Raw genomic sequence first — 20,853 nt, forward strand, 5'->3', positions numbered from 1 at the left:
CAGAAAAGTATACGGAAAACTTCACTTCCCACAATGCACAGCGGCTCCAGCGGAAGAACTCCACACGGGACGTAGCCATGTTGCGTAAAGTTGTTGTTGTTTTTAATAAGTTACATTCATATTGTTTTCATGTACACTTTGAGCAGAGGTCACTGGACTTCACTACAGCTGCTCATTCATTTCCAAAGCCAAATAGCTTTTATGTTTCCTGCGCGTGAGCTGGTCCTCCGCTTTTATTGCTCCGCAAAGTTGCCACCGGATGCAGATGAAAGTTATTTTTACCTCAGGAGATTTACACCCGGCAGGAAAAACGCAGCGCGATGGATGCATAGGCGAAAGTGCAGTCGTCGCTGTGGACATTTCTGACAATCATTAACCGGCTGCATTATTGCATCTCCAAGTATCAGGAAGAGCTTTTGGACTCCTTTCTCAAGCAGCCGGGTTTGTGTCGCAATCCGCACACCCAGGGCTAAACTTCAGCTGACGTGTTCAGGTTTGTGAGGTGAGATAAATTAGTAATAAAACTATAAATAATGAATGTTTGGCGGCGTGTGGTTTCTCAGCGGCGTTTAGTTTTACTGCTAAACCAACGCTCGCCAGTTTTACGCGTACGTTCTCGGGGTTAGCAGTGAGTGTTGGAGAAGCTGCTTATTTTGGGGATGTTTTCCGTTATCATATGACTTGAGCCGAATTATCTTCATCTTACTCTGCATCTTTTTCCCCCAATGTCAGCTTCTTGTGTCCGTGTTAATGACCACAGCGTTATGCAAGGCAACATCTGCGTAATCACACGCACGTTGATATTTGGAGAGCCCTGTTATTGACGTGTTTTGGTCGTGGCCTTCATTGACTAGGCGGTTTTTGCCCGTCCAAAACAGCATTACCTTTGACACTAAAGCCCCTGTGTCTGTACATTGCTTCCTCTCTTTTCTCTTCAGACAGTGAACAGCAGTGTCACCGTGTCAGCACTCTGTTATAGGGGCTGGTGTATTGTTGCATTCCCAAGAGAGCTCATGCAACTCTTTGCCTGATATGTCTGCTTTGGGAAACACTGGCATTTACTCACTGTAAGATAGGGTGAGACCAAGGCCAGCTCTCTTGGAAAAGTACATCACAGCTTTGTGTGTATTTGTGCTACCACATTTTTTGAACTTTGGCTTAAAAAAGATGCCTGGATTTGTTCCACTGTACCATTCATAAAACTTTTTGTGTTTGTTTTGTTAATAGAGGCCTGAAATTGAACAGCATGGCTAACCCGAGCGCTGTCACCGTGCAGGTCTTCTCACTCAATTGCTGGTAAGTAGACATGAATACAAATGGATTCTGAATGTATTAGGTGTTTTTTTTTTTTTTTATGTTTGCGATTTACAGGGGAATCCGCTATCTCAGCAAACACTGTGCTCAACGTTTTGCCATGATTGGAGACATGTTAAGCAACGGGGAACATGATATCGTGTTATTACAAGAGGTAATTCAGTCGGTTTTCCCAGTTTGCAATGCAACTCGATAGTTCACTTATGAAAATAAATACTAACATTTTATCTCTGTAGGTGTGGAGTGAGAAAGACTTCCTTGGACTGAAAAAGAAACTTGCTTTTAGTCATCCTCATTCACATTATTTTAAAAGGTAAACTGTATATAAAAGAACATACATTACATTCCTGCTTTTGTGGTATTGTGGTGGTCTGGTGGTGCTGATGTTTCCAGAGAAGGATTAACCTTTGAGTTTGGAGCTTAATAGTTCCTAGACCTCCCTTCAAAAGACCACGGTTAATTAGAAAGACTGCCTTGATAATCCCTTGTGCTGTTCACTTAACTGTCACCTTTAATTTACAATGTATAATCCTACATCACATGGCTAATATTACAATAGAGTCGTCTGATAGTTGCACTAATACCATATTTTACTCTCATTCACACAGTGGTGTCATTGGCAGTGGACTGGCCATTTTCTGCAAATATAGAATCCATGATACATTTCTTTACCGCTACTCACTGAATGGTTACCCTTACATGGTAAAGCATGAGATGTATTTTTGTCATATGAAAGTGCTGAGCTTTTCACTTACAACCTTTGCTTCTGTATATTAAGGCTCACCATGGTGACTGGTTTGGGGGCAAAGCTGTTGGGCTGGCAATAATTCAGATTGGCAGCTTGACTGCAAATGTTTACGTCACTCATGTAAGTGTTTATCTGTCTTTGCGACCATGGTAATACATATGAATATTTGGTAGTTTAACCCTTTATAGTTTTTCGAATTTCCTTTGTGATTTCTGTTAATTCAAGTTGTAATCATTAGTATAGTATCAAAATCAAAAATAATTCAATTGTCCTCCGACCCACTTTGGGGTCCGACCCACCAGGTGAGAGCCACTGGGTTAAGGTGCATGTAATGAGTTCATTCTTGACACTGTTTATCACCATCTTCTTATTTAAGCTGCACGCTGAATACTGCAGAGAGAAGGACTCGTATCTACCTCATCGAATGGTCCAGGCCTGGGAGCTGCAGCAGTTCATACGGTACTTTGTTCTGACTTTATCTCAAACATCAGCTTCAGTCGGCGTCTTGCGCAATGTCAGTTGAGTGTCCTATCCTTTCCTAATTCCTAATTTCCAATCTAGTTTATTTCTAAAGCAGTTTCCTGCTGCGGCACGTAATGAAATGTAAAAACAGCAAACTTCAAATCATTATTTGCCTGGGATATAATGCAACAATGGTGAAACATAAACATAAACAAATAAAATAAATATAATTATTTGATAAGAGCAGGTAAAATCAACGCAGAGGTAGTACTTTACAACACAGTACTAAAAGGCTGACTATGGCTAGGTACCTGAAAGTGTGACAAAATGGTAATTATGTAGAAACAATACATCTAATTTCAATCATGGTATTGGTAACACGACTGATAATAATCCTTAGTATGAATACCTTAAATTACCAAGACACATGGTTAGTATTTTCTTGTCATTAACACGGAAAATGCATTATTCCCTGTCTTCTGTCATTACTGTGTTTTTTCTATCCTGTTACCATATTATTACTTTACTGTTAAGTAACCAATATAGATAAATAAAATCATATAGACATTACAACAGTAAAAGAGAACTGAAGATACACAACAACACACGGCCAAAAGTCAGAGATAAAAAAAAGTGGTTGTGAGTGAGTCGGACTGACTCTGGGAGAATTTGTGCTGATTCTGTGTGCTTTATCTTGTTCAGCCACACGTCTGCAGGAGCTGATGCTGTGATTGTGGGAGGTGACCTCAACATGCACCCTCAGGACCTGGGCTCTAGACTACTGAGATCATACACTGGGCTTCGGGATGCCTATTTAGAGACCTCCCAGTTTGACGTATGGGCTTATGTGCATAATGATACAATATTCTGTATATTGATAAGTATATTGGGAGAATGCTGTGTAATGCTTAAATCTAATGTAAATTCAAATGATCGACATTTTAAACAATAGTGAAATTCTCATGCCTAATCTGTTGTAATGTTCTGTTTTCCTTCATTTAAATGCATTTTCTCTTTGTCTCTGTTGCAGGGTTGTGAGGATGGCATTACCCTTATTGCCAACAACCCTTTTATCAGTCAAAAAGAACTGGGTCCTTTTGAGAAGGGAATTCGGATAGACTACATCCTGTTTAAGGTGGGGATTTGCTCAAATTTGCTGTATGTGTACTAGGGATGCACGTTTTCTTACTTTTCTTTAACCGATAGTGGGTACCCTTAAAGGTTAATAATTGGTTAACTGTTTAATCCCTGCACTGAAATTGAATTGGCCTTTGCTCAGCCACCTAGGTGGCTCCTTTAATGTAGCACCTTGTTGTGATTCACACACAAACCACTTGACATTTCACTCCTGGAGTGCACTAATGCTGAGCTGAGGTCAGCTGTTTGTCCAAAACAACAGTCCGATGCGGAGTCCAGCTGATGTGCAAGAAGTGTGGAGACACTGACTGTCAGTCAGTGTCCGCCTAAAATAACGTTATGTTGAAAAGTAGACCTGGAAGAATGAAGCACCCCTGGCAAAAATATATATATCAAATGCAAGTAATAAGTAGCAATTAACCGGTGAACCATGAACATCCCTAATGTATACAGCTCAGTGGACATGCTGTATAATCCTGTACTGTTCCTGTGATGAAAACTATGTATTTTTTCATGCAAGGGGTCCGCTAAAGCAGAAATGCACTGTGACTGGATGTCAACCACCAAAGGCTCTATCCCTGAAAAACCTTTCCCTTACTCGGACCACGAAGCTCTGACTGCGGAACTACAAGTGAAAGCTCTCCGTTTGCAAGATCCAGCACTTGGCCAGGCGGACCAAGACTCCAGTAAGTTACATTACAGCATGTCTGACGGGGTCTCCAACCTGTGGCTCTCAAGCCCTCGCCAAACTGCTTTCCCACATTTCTACATAAGCTCATTGAGTTCAATTTGAAACAACCCATATGTATCAAGTCATATTTGCTTTTGATTTATTTTCTCTTTTTATTAAAGGAACAATGGTGAAGAGTTAAATATAAAGTAATACATTATAATAAAGACAAATCCGTTAAGGTTTTTTTTTTGGGGGGGGGGCATTAAGCATTACTGTTCTGTTTTAATTTTGTGAAAGCAGCTCTAGACATGTCTGACTTATCTATGTTGTTTTTTAGCTTATATTTTTTCACTTCTTGTGTTCAGAAAAGGTTGCTGAGCTGGTGGACATCCTGACAGAGGCCCGCACAGAGGTGAAAGTGGGTTTACATTGTGCTGAGAGAATGCGCTACACTGCCACACGCACGGGCATCATGGGACTGGCCCTGCTGATCCTGGAGCTGGCTATTGCAGCTGTGCCCTGGTTGGCTCTGGGAGCGGAGCAGCCTTTCCCTCGTACCTCCTTCTACCTACTGGCTACACTGTGCTGCACTATCCTCATCACAACCTTTCTGCTGTATATATTTTACACGATGGAGCTGAAGTCTCTCCAAGGAGCGGAGGATCAGATGAGGCTGGCTGTGGGGAGCCTGCAGGAAAGGCTCAGGGGTGTTACCGTGGACCACACTCCCTTGCGCAAATCTCCCGAGGGAGAGGAGCCAGGTGCCTTTGACAAAGAAGAATAACTTTGCTCCCAAATGAGGTAATTAGGTCACGTAGATACGCTTTATAATGCCGGCTTACACTGAAGGCAGACTTATGTGAATATGATTTGTACTTGCTTGTCTGAATGAAGGAGCAAAAAAAAAAAAAAAAACATTAAAGATTTTTTTTTGCTGGCAGTTCTGCATGGTATATGCAGTAACGTTTAGATCCGTTGACTCCTTTTGTATTCCTTTTGATTTTGTGTATTTTAACCGATGCTTGCGTGCTCAAACAAAAAGCAAAGAATGTAAATTTCCCTCAAGTTTAAACTGGCATTCCTACTACTACCATTTCCGTGGGACCACTAGTTTGTTTGTTATTCTGAAGATATGACTGAATTTTTGTTTAGAATTAAATGTGCTCAATGAATTGGACCTAAAAGGACTGACACCCTTAAAGTATGTGTGCCTATTCATACAGTGCTCTACAAAGCACAAGCTGCAATGCAGGTATTTGCATGCTGTCTTAAGTTAAAGAGTAATACTTATTTATCTAAAGAAGGATGACCATATTAGTGTTGACTCACTTGACTGTACTGTTACTGTCCTGTTTTCCTTTGTTTTGTCTGAATGTTTTATTGCACACTCCTTTGTCGTTCACTTAAAATGTAGCAGACCTCTCTCCCTTTTATGCAAAACCATGTACATAGGCTATTTTGTAGTGTGCACTGAATTGAACAGCAGGATGACCAAACTTCCTTTTAGATAAGAAAGTTGCTTAACACTCTATTTTCAAACGTTTCTGTACAAAAAATAGGGCATTGAATAGAGATGATTTATTTTTACTTCCTGTGCTGATAAGAAACCCAAATACAATGCATTTCTAGAGTTTTTGATGAACAAATCATACAAAATTTATGACTGATTATTGTTATTTGCACCATGTATTACAGTAATAAAACAACAATGAATAACAATGGTCTGAGTCCTTTATTGCTTGCAAAAGACACCATGAGTTTAAAACCAGGCATAATGCAGAGGATCAGAGGGCCGTTGTTTCACCCTCTCACCAGCAGATGGGGCTCGAGCTTCACCATGGCAACACTTAGGCGCCGCTGATCCCACGCTTCTTTCACACATGGCAGACATTTCACATTGCAAGATAAAAGTTGGTGAGTTAATCGCTGTGGTTTAATTATTTCTTTGTAACAGCGATTATTTCTGTGACATGCTGGATAAATTGATGCAACAAAACAAAACATTCTGCTAATGTGGCCACACTTCTCGATGATCTGCATAAAACGTTTATTTTGTTACGTATTTGCGTCGATAGATTTGCCTTTTAAAGAGGCAAATAAGACATTTCCAACAAATGGCACACATTTAGCCAAAACTAAAATAGGTGTGCCACACTATCCTCCCACTTTTGTGTTGTTGATAACTTAAACCTTTGATGACCCATATTGAGCAACTCCACAGCGCTCGTTTTTGATGTGAGGTAGAAAACGTGAGGTGTTGTACTGCGCCACAGCAATGGCGCGGCAGGTCAGACAAAGCGCAGCGTGGAGGACAGTTGCCTGAACAGAGCGGGCCTATTGTTGTGGAGCTGGGCGCGGCCGTAGGGGCAGGGCAGGGCAAGGTGCATTTTTATGAGTTCACACCGCGCCGTCTTCCTGCACTGCCGCCCGTGGATGTCTAACCGCGCGCTCGCTCGCCGTGAAGATGACGAGCCTGGACCCTCTGAAATCCGTCATGGCCATCGCAAATGTGGATGACACGTCGCTGGCCCTTCCGTCTGGGAACCAGTACCGCTCTGGGCAGCAGCGAGTCCTAGAGCAAGTGCAAAAAGTGCGCAGCACCAAGTCAAGACATGCGAGCAGCGGCAGAAGCGCATCCACGTCTTTATCGTCTCCCACAGGTAAGAGCGGCTGGTGCCGTAGGACTGCACTCCTTTGGCTGCAGCCTCTTGTTTGTTTACGCAGTATGAAAAAGCCGTGGTATCTCACTAGACCAGGGGTCGGCAACCTTTAACACCGAAAGAGCCATTTGATCCGGTTTTCACGGAGAAGAAAACACTGGGAGCCGCAAATACTTTTTGACATCTAATGCTGGGTTTACACATAACGACGCCAAGTCACGAATGCCGAATGCGTCCCGTGCTGTTGCGCGCTGTTGCGTTCTGCTGCGAGTTATTGGGAATTGTCGCGTTCTGTCAAAAATCTGTCAAGAATTGGGCGAATGTGGACAAGATCGCCTGCCGCGCACACCGGGGTGGAGGCGGAGCAGAGAGATCTCGCTCCGCCGTGCGCCCCTGACCCGTTGGGCTCTTGCCAAATCGGGTTAAACAAAAAGCAAATAGACCAGCTCAGCTCCGGCCTGTCCATATACTGGAGAATAGCAATAGTTTTTCAGTCTATGGGACAGTCACACCAGTTCAACCCCGCTCCTGTCAACGTGTAACACGGGCAAACGCATCAACAAACGCACGCGCTTCATGTCAGATAAGTCCGTGCAACAGCCGCACATTAAGGGCTGACTTTACTCCACAGAATAAACATAAAAACACTACACTCACTGTGCACTCGATCTCCTGAGGATCCGTCGAACTCGCTGCTCTTAAACCTCTTTATCCATGATTCTCACTCGTCTGGTCAGTCTCAGCTCCAGTTGGAAAAACTTTATAATCCACAAACACAGGCCTGTCTTCACCTGCCCCGCGCCCATCGCCGCTTGTTTTACGTGTCTAAGGTTGTAAATAAGCCTTAACTTGGTGTAGCTGCTGGAACCACGCGCTGTTGTTTTGGTCAGTGGAGGCAGCGTGGGAGATGCATTCAGGGACAGCGGGAAAGGCGCTTCTTACTGTCCCTTTTTTCCCCACAAACGCGGGGAATATTGCGACAAATATATAACAGTGGGGTTCTCCAGCGGGGGGGGGGGGCAAAAGGGGTGGCAGGGACTGGCTCCCAAACATCAGGAGGAACGACCGCAGGAGGAGGAAAAGCCGGCGTTTTGGCGGGTATACCGGCTTTCACGAGTATGACGTTTATTTTGAGCGACGAAAAACAATAAAATATATTTATTCTAACATGTCAAGATCACAATAATCTTCCAATTTAGAACTAAAATATTAAAAAACTAACACAAATAAAACACACTTCAATTAAATATTTAGGTTTTTTTTTTTTGGTAATTTATTTTCCCAAGCCACTCAGAGCCGCAGTGTAAGGATGAAAGAGCCGCATGCGGCTCCGGAGCCGCGGGTTGCCGACCCCTGCACTAGACAGACAATGAAACAGATTTTATCAAGGCAAGTTTATTTATAATAGATTAAACTTTACTTTGTGTATTTATTATGGCCCTTCAAAGGCTGTTTTACATTTCATACTCTTGAGCAATATTTTGAAGGATGTGCTGATATATCTAATTCCTTGTCTTCCATAGTTTGTTATCTCTCAGCAAGGTGAAATTCGAGAATGTTTCCGAAATAACCAGTTTATTCAAAGCAGTGCACTCAAACTAAGCACTGATTCATCGACTTAACGACATTCCCAAAACCCTTTGGGGGGAAAAAAAAACATCTATTTGCTTTGTCAACAAAATAAATCCTTTCATTTAATGAGTATTCAGTTTTCACACGCAAATGACAACTTTGTCCTTCAAAAAGTCTTGTTTTTTCCTTATGAAAATACTAAATTGTAGAAAAGTTGCATCAGCTTTTCTTTCTTCATGCTAGTGTTGTACATCAAAAGTTTAAAATTGACCTCTTGATTTTATTTTTATTCTACTCACCCGGGTCTCCCCTTAATGGACAAAAGCTGATTGACTGTCTTTAGATTCATAACGAGCTAAGATGAACTTATCATTTGCTTAACTTAATGTAAGTTTACTCAAAAGGCTGTGCTGTCTGGAAGTGAAAGTGTACTTCAATAACTCATCTTTATCAGCTCAGCACTTTATCACCTGCTGTCTGTTTACACATATTGACAAGCTTATGAGGTTGTAACACCACTGAAACAGTGTGGACTTTCCTGTGTATAACCTCATAAATCCTCTCACAGACTGCCGTAGGAGCTGCGATATTTAGTGTAAAATAGTCACTTGCAAGAAATGTGTTTTAACAGCTGATGCCTGTTTTCTTTATAGAGATCGTGTACGACTCTGTGGATTTTTTAAAGTCTCCAACATCAGTCTATATGAATGGGAACGTCTTTGCTGGGAATGGCCCTTCGCAAGTTGTAAGTACCTCTGTTTTATTTGTCTTCTTTCCTCTCCTATTCAAGCTATTTGTCAAAGTCTTATGCATTTCTATTCTTAAAGGAATAGGCCACCGTTTTTACATACTGAGATATGTTCTTACCTAACCTTAGACGAGTTAATATATCCCCGTCTGGTCTTTGTCCGTGCGCTCTGTCACGCAAACGGAGCACATACGCAGCCTCTCCCACATGTCATATAGCTCCAAAAAAGCTCACGATAGAAGCTACCAAGCTCTTCCACGTGTTCCCTATTTAAATAAAGTTACGTGAAGTGTTTTCAAGCGAAGTATATTTACACAGAAATGTAACATGTCGATTTTATAAGCAGATAAAAAGGTGGTACTATATTGTGAGGCGTAATGATACGAGGAGCACAACGTCCGCGCAGTAACTCCTTAAGGTTATTGACGGAAGTGAGCGGGGGGAAGTCTTTAGGAGTTACTGCGCGGACGTTGTGCTCCTCGTATCACACTTCACGTAACTTTATTTAAATAGGGAACACGTGGAAGAGCTTGGTAGCTTCTATCGTGAGCTTTTTTGGAGCTATATGACATGCGGGAGAGGCTGCGTAGGTGCTCCGTTTGCGTGACAGAGCGCACGGACAAAGACCAGACGGGTATGTATTAACTCGTCTAAGGTTAGGTAAGAACATATCTCAGTATGTAAAAACGGTGGCCTATTCCTTTAACTGTAAACCTAAAAATCATTCTCATCAAGGGAGAGTTGGCATTGCGCCGTCTTCAACGTCTGTTAAGTCAATATTGAAGAACCCATTTGCTCTGACTCACTTCAAGACAAGCCGAGCAGGGCTTTTTGTTGTTTGAAATGTTGGATTTGTTTTTATGAATTTAGTTACCATTTTTAACTATGCTACATGCTTGCTATTGTGCTCGAATTTCAGGATAAATACACAACCTGGAAAACGCAGAACAATCTCAAGGGCGCCAGTGTGAAGAGAAATATGGGGGCTTCCCACTATCACTCGAGGAGCTACGGGCCCATGGGCTCTATGACCGTGAGTAAAGTCAACACCAGCCGCTCTGAGCCAGATCTGGCACGACAGCGGATTTCAAGAAAGGCATCCAGTTCGCCTCAAAGATTGCTGTCTCACAAAAGCACCTACAGGCCACCCAGGATCAACCACCAGACCCAGCCTTTGCAGAACAGCATGGGCACCGCTCAAACCAAGTCAAACAAGCAGGTTGTGCAAACCACTGTCACCACTACGAAAACACTCCCAAACCCAAAAGTCAACAGCTCTGTGACAAAGAAGAAAGAAGCGTTTGTGTGAGTGACTGCACTGTTTTGGATTCAAATTTGAGACCGAAATTGTTCGTATGGTTAAAGTTGTATTCAATTTCCTGTGTAGGACAAATGGAAACAGTGGTGGAGTGATCACCATGAAAGACGCAGTGGAGTATCTTTCCATGGAGGATGAAACGCTTCAGCATTGTGGAGCATCATACATACAGCATAACGCTTACATGGATGACAATGCTAAAGAAGAGGTGAAATTGTGTTGCACATTCTGACTTCGTAATTCAAATGATATAGTGTTCATGAGACTTGAGAAGTCTCAGAGAAACTTTTAAGAGATAGCACAGGTTAACGCGCTAAAGTTTTCTTGACTGGAGTTTCATATGAAATCTGTAGCATAATGAATCTGACTGAACTTTAAATCGGGCTGGCAATGTTAGACAATTTTCTTGTGGGGCACATGATTTGGAAAAATATTATTGGATATCCACAACAGAAATTGAATATATAAGTAAACCAAATACATGTACCTATAAACGGATTTTATAATTATTTTCAAAACACCGTCCTATTTAGTGTGTGTGGTGTTGCATATTGATATTTGTAGGAAGCTGTTTGACTTGACGACTTGCCTAGTCCTGTCGCACTTTATTCATTAGTTTAATTTGACGGAGACAGGACATATTAATGAACATTTCTGTAAATGTGTCAGGATTAGCTACAGAGCTAACTGTTGTCCCAGGGCAAGGTGTATAGTGCCAACAACAATTAGAATCCATTTAGAAAAATCTACGCTCACAACGTGGTATTTCTTCATATAAATCATACATTAATAACCTATGAATGGCACTTTTTTTTGGCAGTGTTATAATTTTTATATTAAAGGGTGTAATTATTTGCAATGTAAAAAATGTCTTCAAGAGCTCATCGACCCCTAACAGTGTTATGTTTGTGAAGGTGCTGAAGTACAATGGGATCCCTGCGCTGATTGAGTTGTTGCGCAGTCCTAACTCTTCTGTGAGTCATACGGCTTCGGCGGCTCTGCGTAATCTATCCTTTAAAAACATAAAAGCCAAGGAGGAAATCCATCATTGCAGAGGCATCGCTGAAGCCGTCGTGCTGCTCCAAGACACTGACTCCACTGAGATGCAGAAACAACTCACAGGCATGCTCTCCCACTTCCTGTTGTCTACTTTGCATATTCTTGTCTTTTCTTTTGTATATTACTGTTTACACTGGTAATAAAATTGAGTGTTTAACTTTTAACAAATTGGACACCATGTTTTAAGGATTGGAATGGGAATTGATATTGATTGATGAGTTGCTAAAATGACTGACATGTTTATAGGTCTTTTGTGGAATTTGTCATCTGCGGACAGCCTGAAACCAGACCTGTTGAAAAAGGCTTTACCTGCTCTTATGGAACGTGTCATCTTACCTTACGCAACAATGGGTAACAACACGGACCCAGAGGTTTTCGGTCACGTGACAGAGTGCCTGAGGTAAGCAGTAATATTATTAAGTTTGTTAAAAGAACATGCTAATATTTCTCTCCTATTTTCATAGAAACCTGAGTAGCAAGCACCAAAACAACCGTCAAAGTATGAGAAAATGCCGTGGTCTTGTTGACTCCTTGGTCAGCTATGTGAGAGACTGCGTTGAGGCTGGCAAACCAGATGAGAAGGTATGCAGAGGACACCAGTTTTTACTTTGACTGCTGGTTCATCCACTTTTACTATCTCTGAGATCAGTCACTGTCATTTTTGCTGACCTCTTTTGCCCTGTCACTTCTGGTGTTAGTGGAACCTGCCCAAAAATATCTGAAAACTGCATGGTAGTACAGTGGTTAGCGCGTGTGCTTCACAGCTAGAAGGCCCCGGGTTCAATTCACGGGCCGGATGGGGCCTTTCTGTGTGGAGTTTGCATGTTCTCCCTGTGTCCGGTTTTCCCTTCCCCCTAAAAACATGCACAATACAGTAGGGATGAATTAATGTTGTGTGTGAGTGGTCAGTCGTGGTCGGAGAGGCCAATGCAACAGACTGGTAGCCTTGCTTCCGCCAGTCTACCCCATGGCAGCTTACCACAACTGGCGTCTGAGTCTGGCGTGAATGAATAATGACTACAATTTTTTTAACACTTTGATAAACTTGGTAACACAGGCTTGTAATTTATTATTATTATTATTATTATTATTGTTATTATTGTTATTATTGTTATTATTAAAACCTGCTAAAACCCTTGGACATAAGAAGGTGCAAACTTCCAGTGTATCTTACTAGTTACTGTTCTCCCCCTGTGGTGTCAAAGCTGTAATTGGTTGGAGGTTTGCTTTTGTCATTCAAGGGTGTCACATGGTGTTTCTTTAGAATTAAGATAAGGTAAATGGCTTTCTTAAAACCATAAAGGTTTTTTCCGAGCAGTTGTTAAATGTTAAAAATGACGCCTATATTTCCAGCGTTTCAGAGTTGCCTCCATTTTACTAGCAAGTTTATTGTCTACGGTCTTCCTTACCAGAGCAAGTTTGTTTTAGTAGTATGAGTCAGATTGACTCATGGTCTGGTTATTTCTTCTTCATCTTTCCTGTTAAATGTCACTGATTATTCTTTGTTAGTTTTGAGTTTAGCGTCAAAAGTGCAGTGGCAAAAATTGTTGTGTGTCGTTAGTATTGAAAATGTAAAAGTACATAACTAAAGCATTGAGAGTCTAGTACATAATCATTGCAGTATTTGTCAACTGATTAGACACTAATTCCTTAATTGACTGCTCCAAGCCACTGCAAATTTCTCCAAAACACTTGTCAAAGCCTTAAATACAAGTGTTCTCATAGTTCCCCAAAACCTTGGGGAACTTTACTTTCCTAAACTCTATTTCTTTGCCTGTTACCGTTCTATATCAGTTTTGTGTATGCAGGTTTTCATGACAAAGTTTATGTCTTTACATGTTCTTTTGAGTGCAGTACTTTGGGAATTTGGTGCTAATAAAGAAAATAGTGTGCTGTATCCCAGAAAATCTGTTTGATGCATCAGGAACAGTGTCCTGAGTTTTAACAGTGTGAACTGAGAATAATCTTAATATTTTGGTGTATTATTCTTTCTCCACAGTCTGTAGACAACTGTGTGTGCACTTTGCACAACTTAACCTTCCAGCTGGAGGCTGAAGCGCCAGACCTCTTCAAGAGAATCACAACTTTGGCCCAAAATACCAACCGCAAAAATGACGAAGTGGGCCCCATTGGCTGTTTTAGCCCGCAGAGCAAAGCACCAGAGCAGGAGGTATGATATACAACTGATATAGTAGACAATGTATGTCATCTATGTTTCTCTCTAAGTCTAGACAAAAGTCTCTCTTTTTATGCAGTGTGACTCGCTTTTAGTTTACAGCGTTACAGAGGTCTTACTTGTGCTGCTGTTTTCCTCGCCTGTGATTGTTTATTGTTACTGTGATGTCAGACCATGAGAAAATTACAACATAATCCTCTCACAATTATTTCTGGGTTTTTTTAGCGCTATTTTGACTTCCCGGTCATAGAAGAGCCACATCCCAGTGGGGCAGGATGGCTGATACACTCCAAAACGCTGCAGAGCTACCTGACTTTACTTGGGTCAAGTGAGAAAGAAGAGACACAGGAGGCGTGTTGTGGAGCTCTTCAAAATCTCACTGCACATGATGGCATTGTAAGAACAAGTACCACTTTATGTAATGAACCCTTAGATAATTGTTTCATGTAAACATTTGTTACACTTTTTTTTGTCCACATGCAGGTGTCTAGTGTAATGAGTCAGACAATTGTGAGCAAACTGAATGGGCTACAAGTCCTTGGCCCTCTCTTAAAGTCCAATAAAGTGAACGTACAGAGGAACGTAGTGGCTTTGGTCAGAAATCTGACCCGGAGTTCACACTTGCACAATGCCCTTGGTGAGTTTGTTAATACTACTATGACGGCTTCTTACTGAATTTGTCACATTTTTAATTTTAAACGTTTTTTTTACTGACACTAAGTAATTGGACAGCAGTGTTATAAACCACTGAAGTGTTTGCACATAATGTGTAATAGCATGTGGCTTTTGCTTGCCTTGTTACTAAAGCACGTAGAGCCTTGCCGCAGCTAGTGGATATAATCAGCGCCGGCACAAAGGAAGGAAATGAATCTGACGACACTTTGGCCATGGCCTGCCAAGCGGCCAACTACCTTTTTGTCAAAGACCCAGAAATGTGCAAACACCTGCTAAAGAAGGACCTCATCACGTCCCTTGGAGATCTGAGCCAGAACAGGTCAGTGCCAGTGAAAGTGCTTGGATCAGCATTCATGCTGAATAAACAATAGTAGTCACAGACTCATACATGACTCATTGGAAATTATCTTGTCTATTGCTCACACCCATTCTTTTCAGCACCGTTAAAACACTTCTAAAATATGTATACTTTTTCCCCCTTACAGTTATCTCCCTAAGTCTAGCAAAGCGGCCTCCTTGCTCCTGTACAATCTGTGGTCAGAAAAAGACACACAAAGCTATCTGAGAAAGGTGAGTAGATATTTAAGCGCAAGTGCCAAGACCTGTCAAGATCAAGGGTGTGGCGTGTCTGTTGAGCCCACGCCTTTAACAACTATTTGTGAGAAACTTGAGGCGAAAGTTTGTCAGATTTGACTGTGTGTCAATAATAAATAAGAAGGTGACCAAAATTATTCAGTATCCCTAGTTGAACTTTTAGGGAGAAAGAAATTGTTAAATGTATAAGGGGTTGGAAAGTTACGTTTATATTTAACGTAATTCATAAAAAATACTCTTATAATAGCTATAATTATTATTGTAAACTAACTCCTGGCTTTTGTTGTTTGCTCTCCCCCCCTACAGCTTGGCATGAATAAATCTTCCTTTGTGAATGACGTCACCACAGCAGTGCACAAGTCAGTTCAAGTTGTTGAATGAAAACAGAATAAATCTGTACAGTGTGCGGTTGTTAGATTTTAGACATTTTTACTGCACATTGGAATTTTGCTGATTAATTTTCAACTTTTAATAGTTTAGTATTTTAGTTTAAAGCTGTTTTTTATCCAGATATAACTGTTTTTTCCCCCTTCTTTTTTTCTTTTTTTTTTTTTACTATTTAAGCGAATGTAGATATATTTTTGAGAATGTCTGTAAAAATAATGAGATGAAGATGATTCGAGTTTGGAATGGTAATAAAGATGTGTTTGTTTTTTTAAAAAGTTAATCATTTTAAAATTACCAAATTGTACTTTGATTTTAACTTGCACGCCAAGTACAGTATTGTGAATGTCATTTATTTGGTAATAAAATCACAGAAATCTGGCTGTTATAGAAGTTTCATGATGCCATGTAAAAAAGTGTCTTAAAATGGTGCATCGACAATTCAGAGCATGGTCGTTTTTTTTTATTTGACCTAGTTATATGAACTAAACTGACGATTTGCAGAAGCCAAGCTGACATTCCTCACCATGACATTTACTGTTGCTTCAATCGGGCCGTCACAATTTTATATGCCAAAGTACCTGCCTTATTGCCTGTGTGGCAAAAGGTGTGGTTTTTGCATCAATTTGGTTCCCACACGTCATACATTTTAAGTCTGAGAAACACACTCATGCAATATTCAAGACAAAACATTTTATTATTTATAGTAGTTGGCACAAAGGTTGTGTTTGGATGTAACAGTTTTTCCCATCCCAAACCGTAATATGGCACCAGGCTGCTGCTCAGCACACATGACGTATAAATTGAAAACAATTTTAGTTTTGTTCTTCTTTAGGGCAATTCTTATTTAATTCTGGTCTTGTACTATTTTAGACCTGGTTTAGCCCCATAACAGATCTGGTTATACTCGTTATAATACGTTTTTGGGCGTTACCTGATTTGAAAGGTTTTGCTAGAGCACTAAAACAAAAATACATGCTTTGTCCAAATTTCAGCTTCCATCCTTGTTCATCAATATATTTAAGAAGATCTTCAGATTTGCTGTTACTGAATTTCCTTGTTCAAGTATTAACAAAGCATTGAAAAATTAAACTTGTTTGTTGGGCGATGCCAGTCTCTCACTGCTGTTGTCTGTTACTTCCTGAGGCCACGCTTGTTCCGGCCACCTTTAGAGCTGAAAACATAAGTCAAAGTAATAACAAATTAGGATATTTTTAGAAGCTTCTTTTAATTTTTATTACATTTTTATTTGTCAAAATTTTTTAGTGAGATTGAACTACTTTTAATTGAGTTTTTAGTCTAATTATAGTCAGCAAACTATCACTTTAATACAAAAGACAAACAAGTTGAGTCAACAAAATTAAAGGCAGTAAATTTCTTGGTAATAGCATGTAATCCTAGCTGTAATATGCTTTATTCTTTGTTATTGCCATGATAATTCATCATACTACTACCATATTATTGGCTACCATGCAAATTATAAATTTAAACAACCTCAACAAGTGACCTTAACAAATTAACCAAAACATCCGATATGTGTATGACTCCAAAATTAGTCTGGCTTTTCAGTAGTCTGAAAAAAGCACAGTAGTCCTGTGAGGCAACACAAAACCTCTTTATGCTGATGCTATTGTCGTCCCCACAGAGTAGAGCTTTTGAAGCCTTGTCATAGCGATCTACTGTTAGTGGGATTTACTAACAAATGTCCCGCTGCTATCTTTGTCCACTGTTGCTGCCGAGATCCTTGGCCACATCAGGGCACCTTTTAATTCACAACTGATCGAGCCAAGGTGACATAATAAAACGGTGGCTATCTATTTATTTTGTATTTATTGTGTTAATTATTAAAGGCTTTAACTTTATGTGATGATGACAATAATCTGTTACAGTTGAGTGCTTGTGAAGTATGCCACAACTAGTTCCATTGAGACCAGTGATGTCAAACATCAGCTATGGGAGCTGACAGCTGTTTATAACTGTTAATGTCTGCATAGAGACCAAATACACTCATGTTACTCAGATGAACCGCCTTGGCTAAAACGATGCTGGTTTTATGGATTTTACCGGCACCCTCTGACGCGCCAAAAAGTGAGTTATCAGCCAGATGGTGCAAACAGCTGCTTTTCATTTCACCTTAACATAGAGCAGCTGAGAAACCGACCAGCGTTGGTACAAAGCTAACCTTTATGTAAGGACAGAGTTTGCTATTGTTCTATTTTCGTCCTGCTTAAGCTTATATTTGAATGCTCTCCATAGGCTGGATGATGTGCTGTAATGGCTCGCAGGATCAGACTTACATTTTCTGGTGATCGCTGACACGGTTCCTCAGTACAGTGATCTGTGGACAAAAAACATACCATGAACAAAAATATAAATGCAACACTTTTGTTTTTGCTCCCATTTCTCATCTGTGCAATATCATGCTGTCTCTGTGAGGTGAGATGGATTATCTGTGCAAACTAAGACAGACTTGACACATTTCAGGGAAATGGGCCTGTTATGTATGTAGAAACATTTATATATTTGTTCAGTGTAAATAGTTGTCACCCTAAACAGTGCTGCTCTCGTCTTTATTTTTTGCTATACTTATTCAATAGTTATTTAGAGCCAGTTTAGTTAATGTATGCCCCAGATTTTTTGTCGTTACCTCATACTTCTGCTTTGTGTTCTTGTACTGCAGTTCATATTTTTCAGCCTCCAGTTGACGCAGTCTCTCCCACAGCTCTTTGGCTTTTTCTCTGTGTGAGAAACAGTAATAAGCAATAGGCAAAGTTGTGCGTCAGATCATCTCAAAATCTTGGAGATTAACACATACTTCAGTTTGTCTTCTTTGAGGTGGTCAATATTTAATTCCTTGCGTCGGTCGCTTAAAATTTTTCTTTTTTTCTCCCGCTCAGTCACTCGTTTGGTTCCATTTTGGGTCTGTGTCAGAAGGCTCTCACAGTCAACTCTTCGGAATAGTGTCTAGGTTTGTGTATACTGTACCCAATGTCTGACCTTGTATCCAGTGAAACTTAAATTGCTTAGAATGAGCTTTTTCCTGGCGTCGTCATCAGCTTTTTTCTTTGCCTCCTCCTCTTCTTTTCTGGCCTTTTCTTCCTGTTGAAATAATGTCCCTCAACATTCATTTATTTTTCTGTGGCACCTGGAAATCATTGATGAATAAGTAAATAAAAAAAAACTCTGCCCTATCCAAGACAAAATTGGTTTCATCATTAAAAAAAAATACATAATGATGATGATTTGCTTTGAGTTTGTATTTATCAGAAAATGATTTGTTTACTGAAATAATAAAAAGCTATTTCAATAATTGATTAGATGTTGATTCATTTATTTGTTGGTGTAATTTTGCAGAATCCTGACTTGTGTTGGATACAAATACGCCCAAAGTGATGGATTTTTTATCCATCACGAGTCTTGACTGGTCATAGGAAAAATGGATTAACACAAACCGCCATCTTGTTCTGTCGTTCCTTTTCCCTCTCTGCTCGGATCTTCATTTGCTCTGCTCTTTCTGACCTGCGTTTCTCCTAACAACAGGAATCATTACAATTAACAAGCAATATTGGGAAGAAACTCAAAAGTGTAATTACCATTCGGTCTGAGAGGCTTACAAGCTCCTCTTCCTCCTTCTTTCTACCGTCAAAGTGAGCCTCAATCAGAGTTTGCAGCTCCGTCAAGTCTTTTTCCATCCTCTTTCTGTGAATATCCTGCATTAAAACACAGCACACTGAATCACATAGTAACGCGAGTTTGTTTTTCCATCAGCTTGAAGAACTTACATCAAAGTCCACCTTTTCTCCATCTGGAATCTTTGGTGGTGCCAGACCAGGCACAAAACCAGGCCTAGGTGATGAGAAGAGTTTCAGTAAGTACAGATCAGTGTATGTAAGAAACACTGCAACTTACTTTGATCTGCGTTTGGCTTCTTCTGCAAATGTAGGAAAGATAAACAAATGATACGATGATATGTTTTCACCAGTCTAACTTTATCACTATTTTGTCTTTACCTCCTTCAGTGTCTTCTGCTGCATTTAATGAAAAAAACAACAACATTTTTTTTACATGTTTCATGTCAAGTTTTATACATTAATGTTTTACAGTGGGGAAAAGAAAGTATTTGGCCAAAATCCAATAGAATGTCTATGTGAAACTGACCAAATACTTTGTTTCCCCACTGTATGTGTCTTTAATATTTAATATTTAATTATGCTAACATTATACGGTAACAATTTGCAACAGCACTTACAGTACAAAGATTGTATCCCTGCGTTAAATTCTAGCTTTACTTAGAATCAGGATTTTATTTTATGGATGTCTAAAAGATCCACGCAGTTGTTAACATGTAGCAGTTGCGAAACAGTGCAGTATTAGCAGTAGACATGTCAGCATTAATGAATGTACGTCTTAACAGCTGCGTGCAAATCACATCAGCTGAAGCCGTACTACCTTCTACCTCCTCTTCCTCAACATCCTGCTCCTCATCCTTCTCCTGCTCATCTTCTGGCAAAGCAAGCATTTCACATTATTATGAGTTAAGAGCAGCACATCACACAGTCAGTCACACAACTGCAGACACAGTTCTGCCACTTCAACAGTTACAAAAAGTGCTATTTGTGATTTATATGAAAAAATGCTATCTCATTGAACTCCAAAGGGTTAAACCTTTTTTGTTTTCAGTGCTATAGAAAACATTTAAGTTTAGACCTAGTTCAAGTTTAGACCTAGTTCATAATCAGTTTAGACCCAACCTGATAGAGCGGGTTCAGTCTTGATTTGGAAGGTGAAATATTTTTTGTGAAAGGTTTTGAGAAAAACACTGGCCCATAAATTACAAGGGTAAAAATCAGTTGTTTATTTTGATTTGGTTGTCAATTCAGATGATTAGATTTGGGATATTAAAAAAAAAAATATTGTTGCTGAAAAAGGATATTCTGGAAAAGAAAAAAGGACAAATTAAAGGTGTCTGTGTGCTTAACCATTTTAAAGAGACTATATAAGTATATAAGTATTTTCCTGCCCCTACATGCTCCAGCCGTGTCCTTATGTGTAGAATGAGCCCAGACCTGTTCACCACAACTGCCTCTAAAATCCTGCACTGTCACTCAAAAAGGTGTCACTTCGGTCCGAAGTGCCGGCCGATGGAAAATAAATAATTGTTTTGTTCTTTAGTTTATTGTAAACTCGTGGGTAAAACACCAATTTTAAAACATTTGTATCAGTTTCATGAAGTTTCAGGGTTGTTATCTAGCATTTCGGTGACAGTGAAAAGTGCACGAAAGTGCAAATATGTTAGGAACATTAGAAATGAGGAGAGGCGGGTAATACTCAGT

At 40.1% G+C, this 20,853-nt stretch overlaps 3 protein-coding genes across 3 annotated transcripts; 2 read left to right on the forward strand and 1 right to left on the reverse strand.

The window, feature by feature from the left end:
- Positions 1-214: 214 nt before the first annotated feature.
- smpd2b (sphingomyelin phosphodiesterase 2b) lies at positions 215-5,188 on the forward strand. Its single transcript, XM_079579048.1, has 11 exons — positions 215-502; positions 1,228-1,296; positions 1,372-1,468; positions 1,551-1,627; positions 1,923-2,016; positions 2,093-2,182; positions 2,439-2,521; positions 3,227-3,359; positions 3,555-3,659; positions 4,182-4,347; positions 4,700-5,188. The coding sequence occupies exons 2-11, from the start codon at positions 1,247-1,249 to the stop codon at positions 5,116-5,118; spliced, it is 1,314 nt and encodes a 437-aa protein (XP_079435174.1). The 5' UTR covers positions 215-502; positions 1,228-1,246; the 3' UTR covers positions 5,119-5,188.
- Positions 5,189-6,569: 1,381 nt separating this feature from the next.
- Positions 6,570-15,862, forward strand: pkp1b (plakophilin 1b). The gene is made up of 13 exons (XM_079578484.1): positions 6,570-6,994; positions 9,220-9,311; positions 10,234-10,619; positions 10,702-10,840; positions 11,547-11,754; positions 11,938-12,091; positions 12,156-12,273; positions 13,691-13,861; positions 14,093-14,263; positions 14,351-14,504; positions 14,675-14,861; positions 15,028-15,112; positions 15,443-15,862. Exons 1-13 carry the CDS (start codon positions 6,799-6,801, stop codon positions 15,515-15,517), a joined length of 2,136 nt encoding a protein of 711 aa, XP_079434610.1. The 5' UTR covers positions 6,570-6,798; the 3' UTR covers positions 15,518-15,862.
- A 550-nt stretch (positions 15,863-16,412) lies between these two features.
- Positions 16,413-19,362, reverse strand: tnnt2b (troponin T type 2b (cardiac)). Its single transcript, XM_079579070.1, has 8 exons — positions 19,303-19,362; positions 19,114-19,230; positions 18,973-19,050; positions 18,518-18,619; positions 18,336-18,442; positions 18,168-18,258; positions 17,818-17,858; positions 16,413-16,694 (listed from the first exon to the last, which is right to left on the reverse strand). The coding sequence occupies exons 2-8, from the start codon at positions 19,210-19,212 to the stop codon at positions 16,655-16,657; spliced, it is 558 nt and encodes a 185-aa protein (XP_079435196.1). The 5' UTR covers positions 19,213-19,230; positions 19,303-19,362; the 3' UTR covers positions 16,413-16,654.
- Between the last annotated feature and the right edge of the window lie 1,491 nt (positions 19,363-20,853).

Source organism: Gobius niger (assembly GCF_951799975.1).
Source record: "Gobius niger genome assembly, chromosome: 20".
Lineage (NCBI taxonomy): Eukaryota > Metazoa > Chordata > Actinopteri > Gobiiformes > Gobiidae > Gobius > Gobius niger.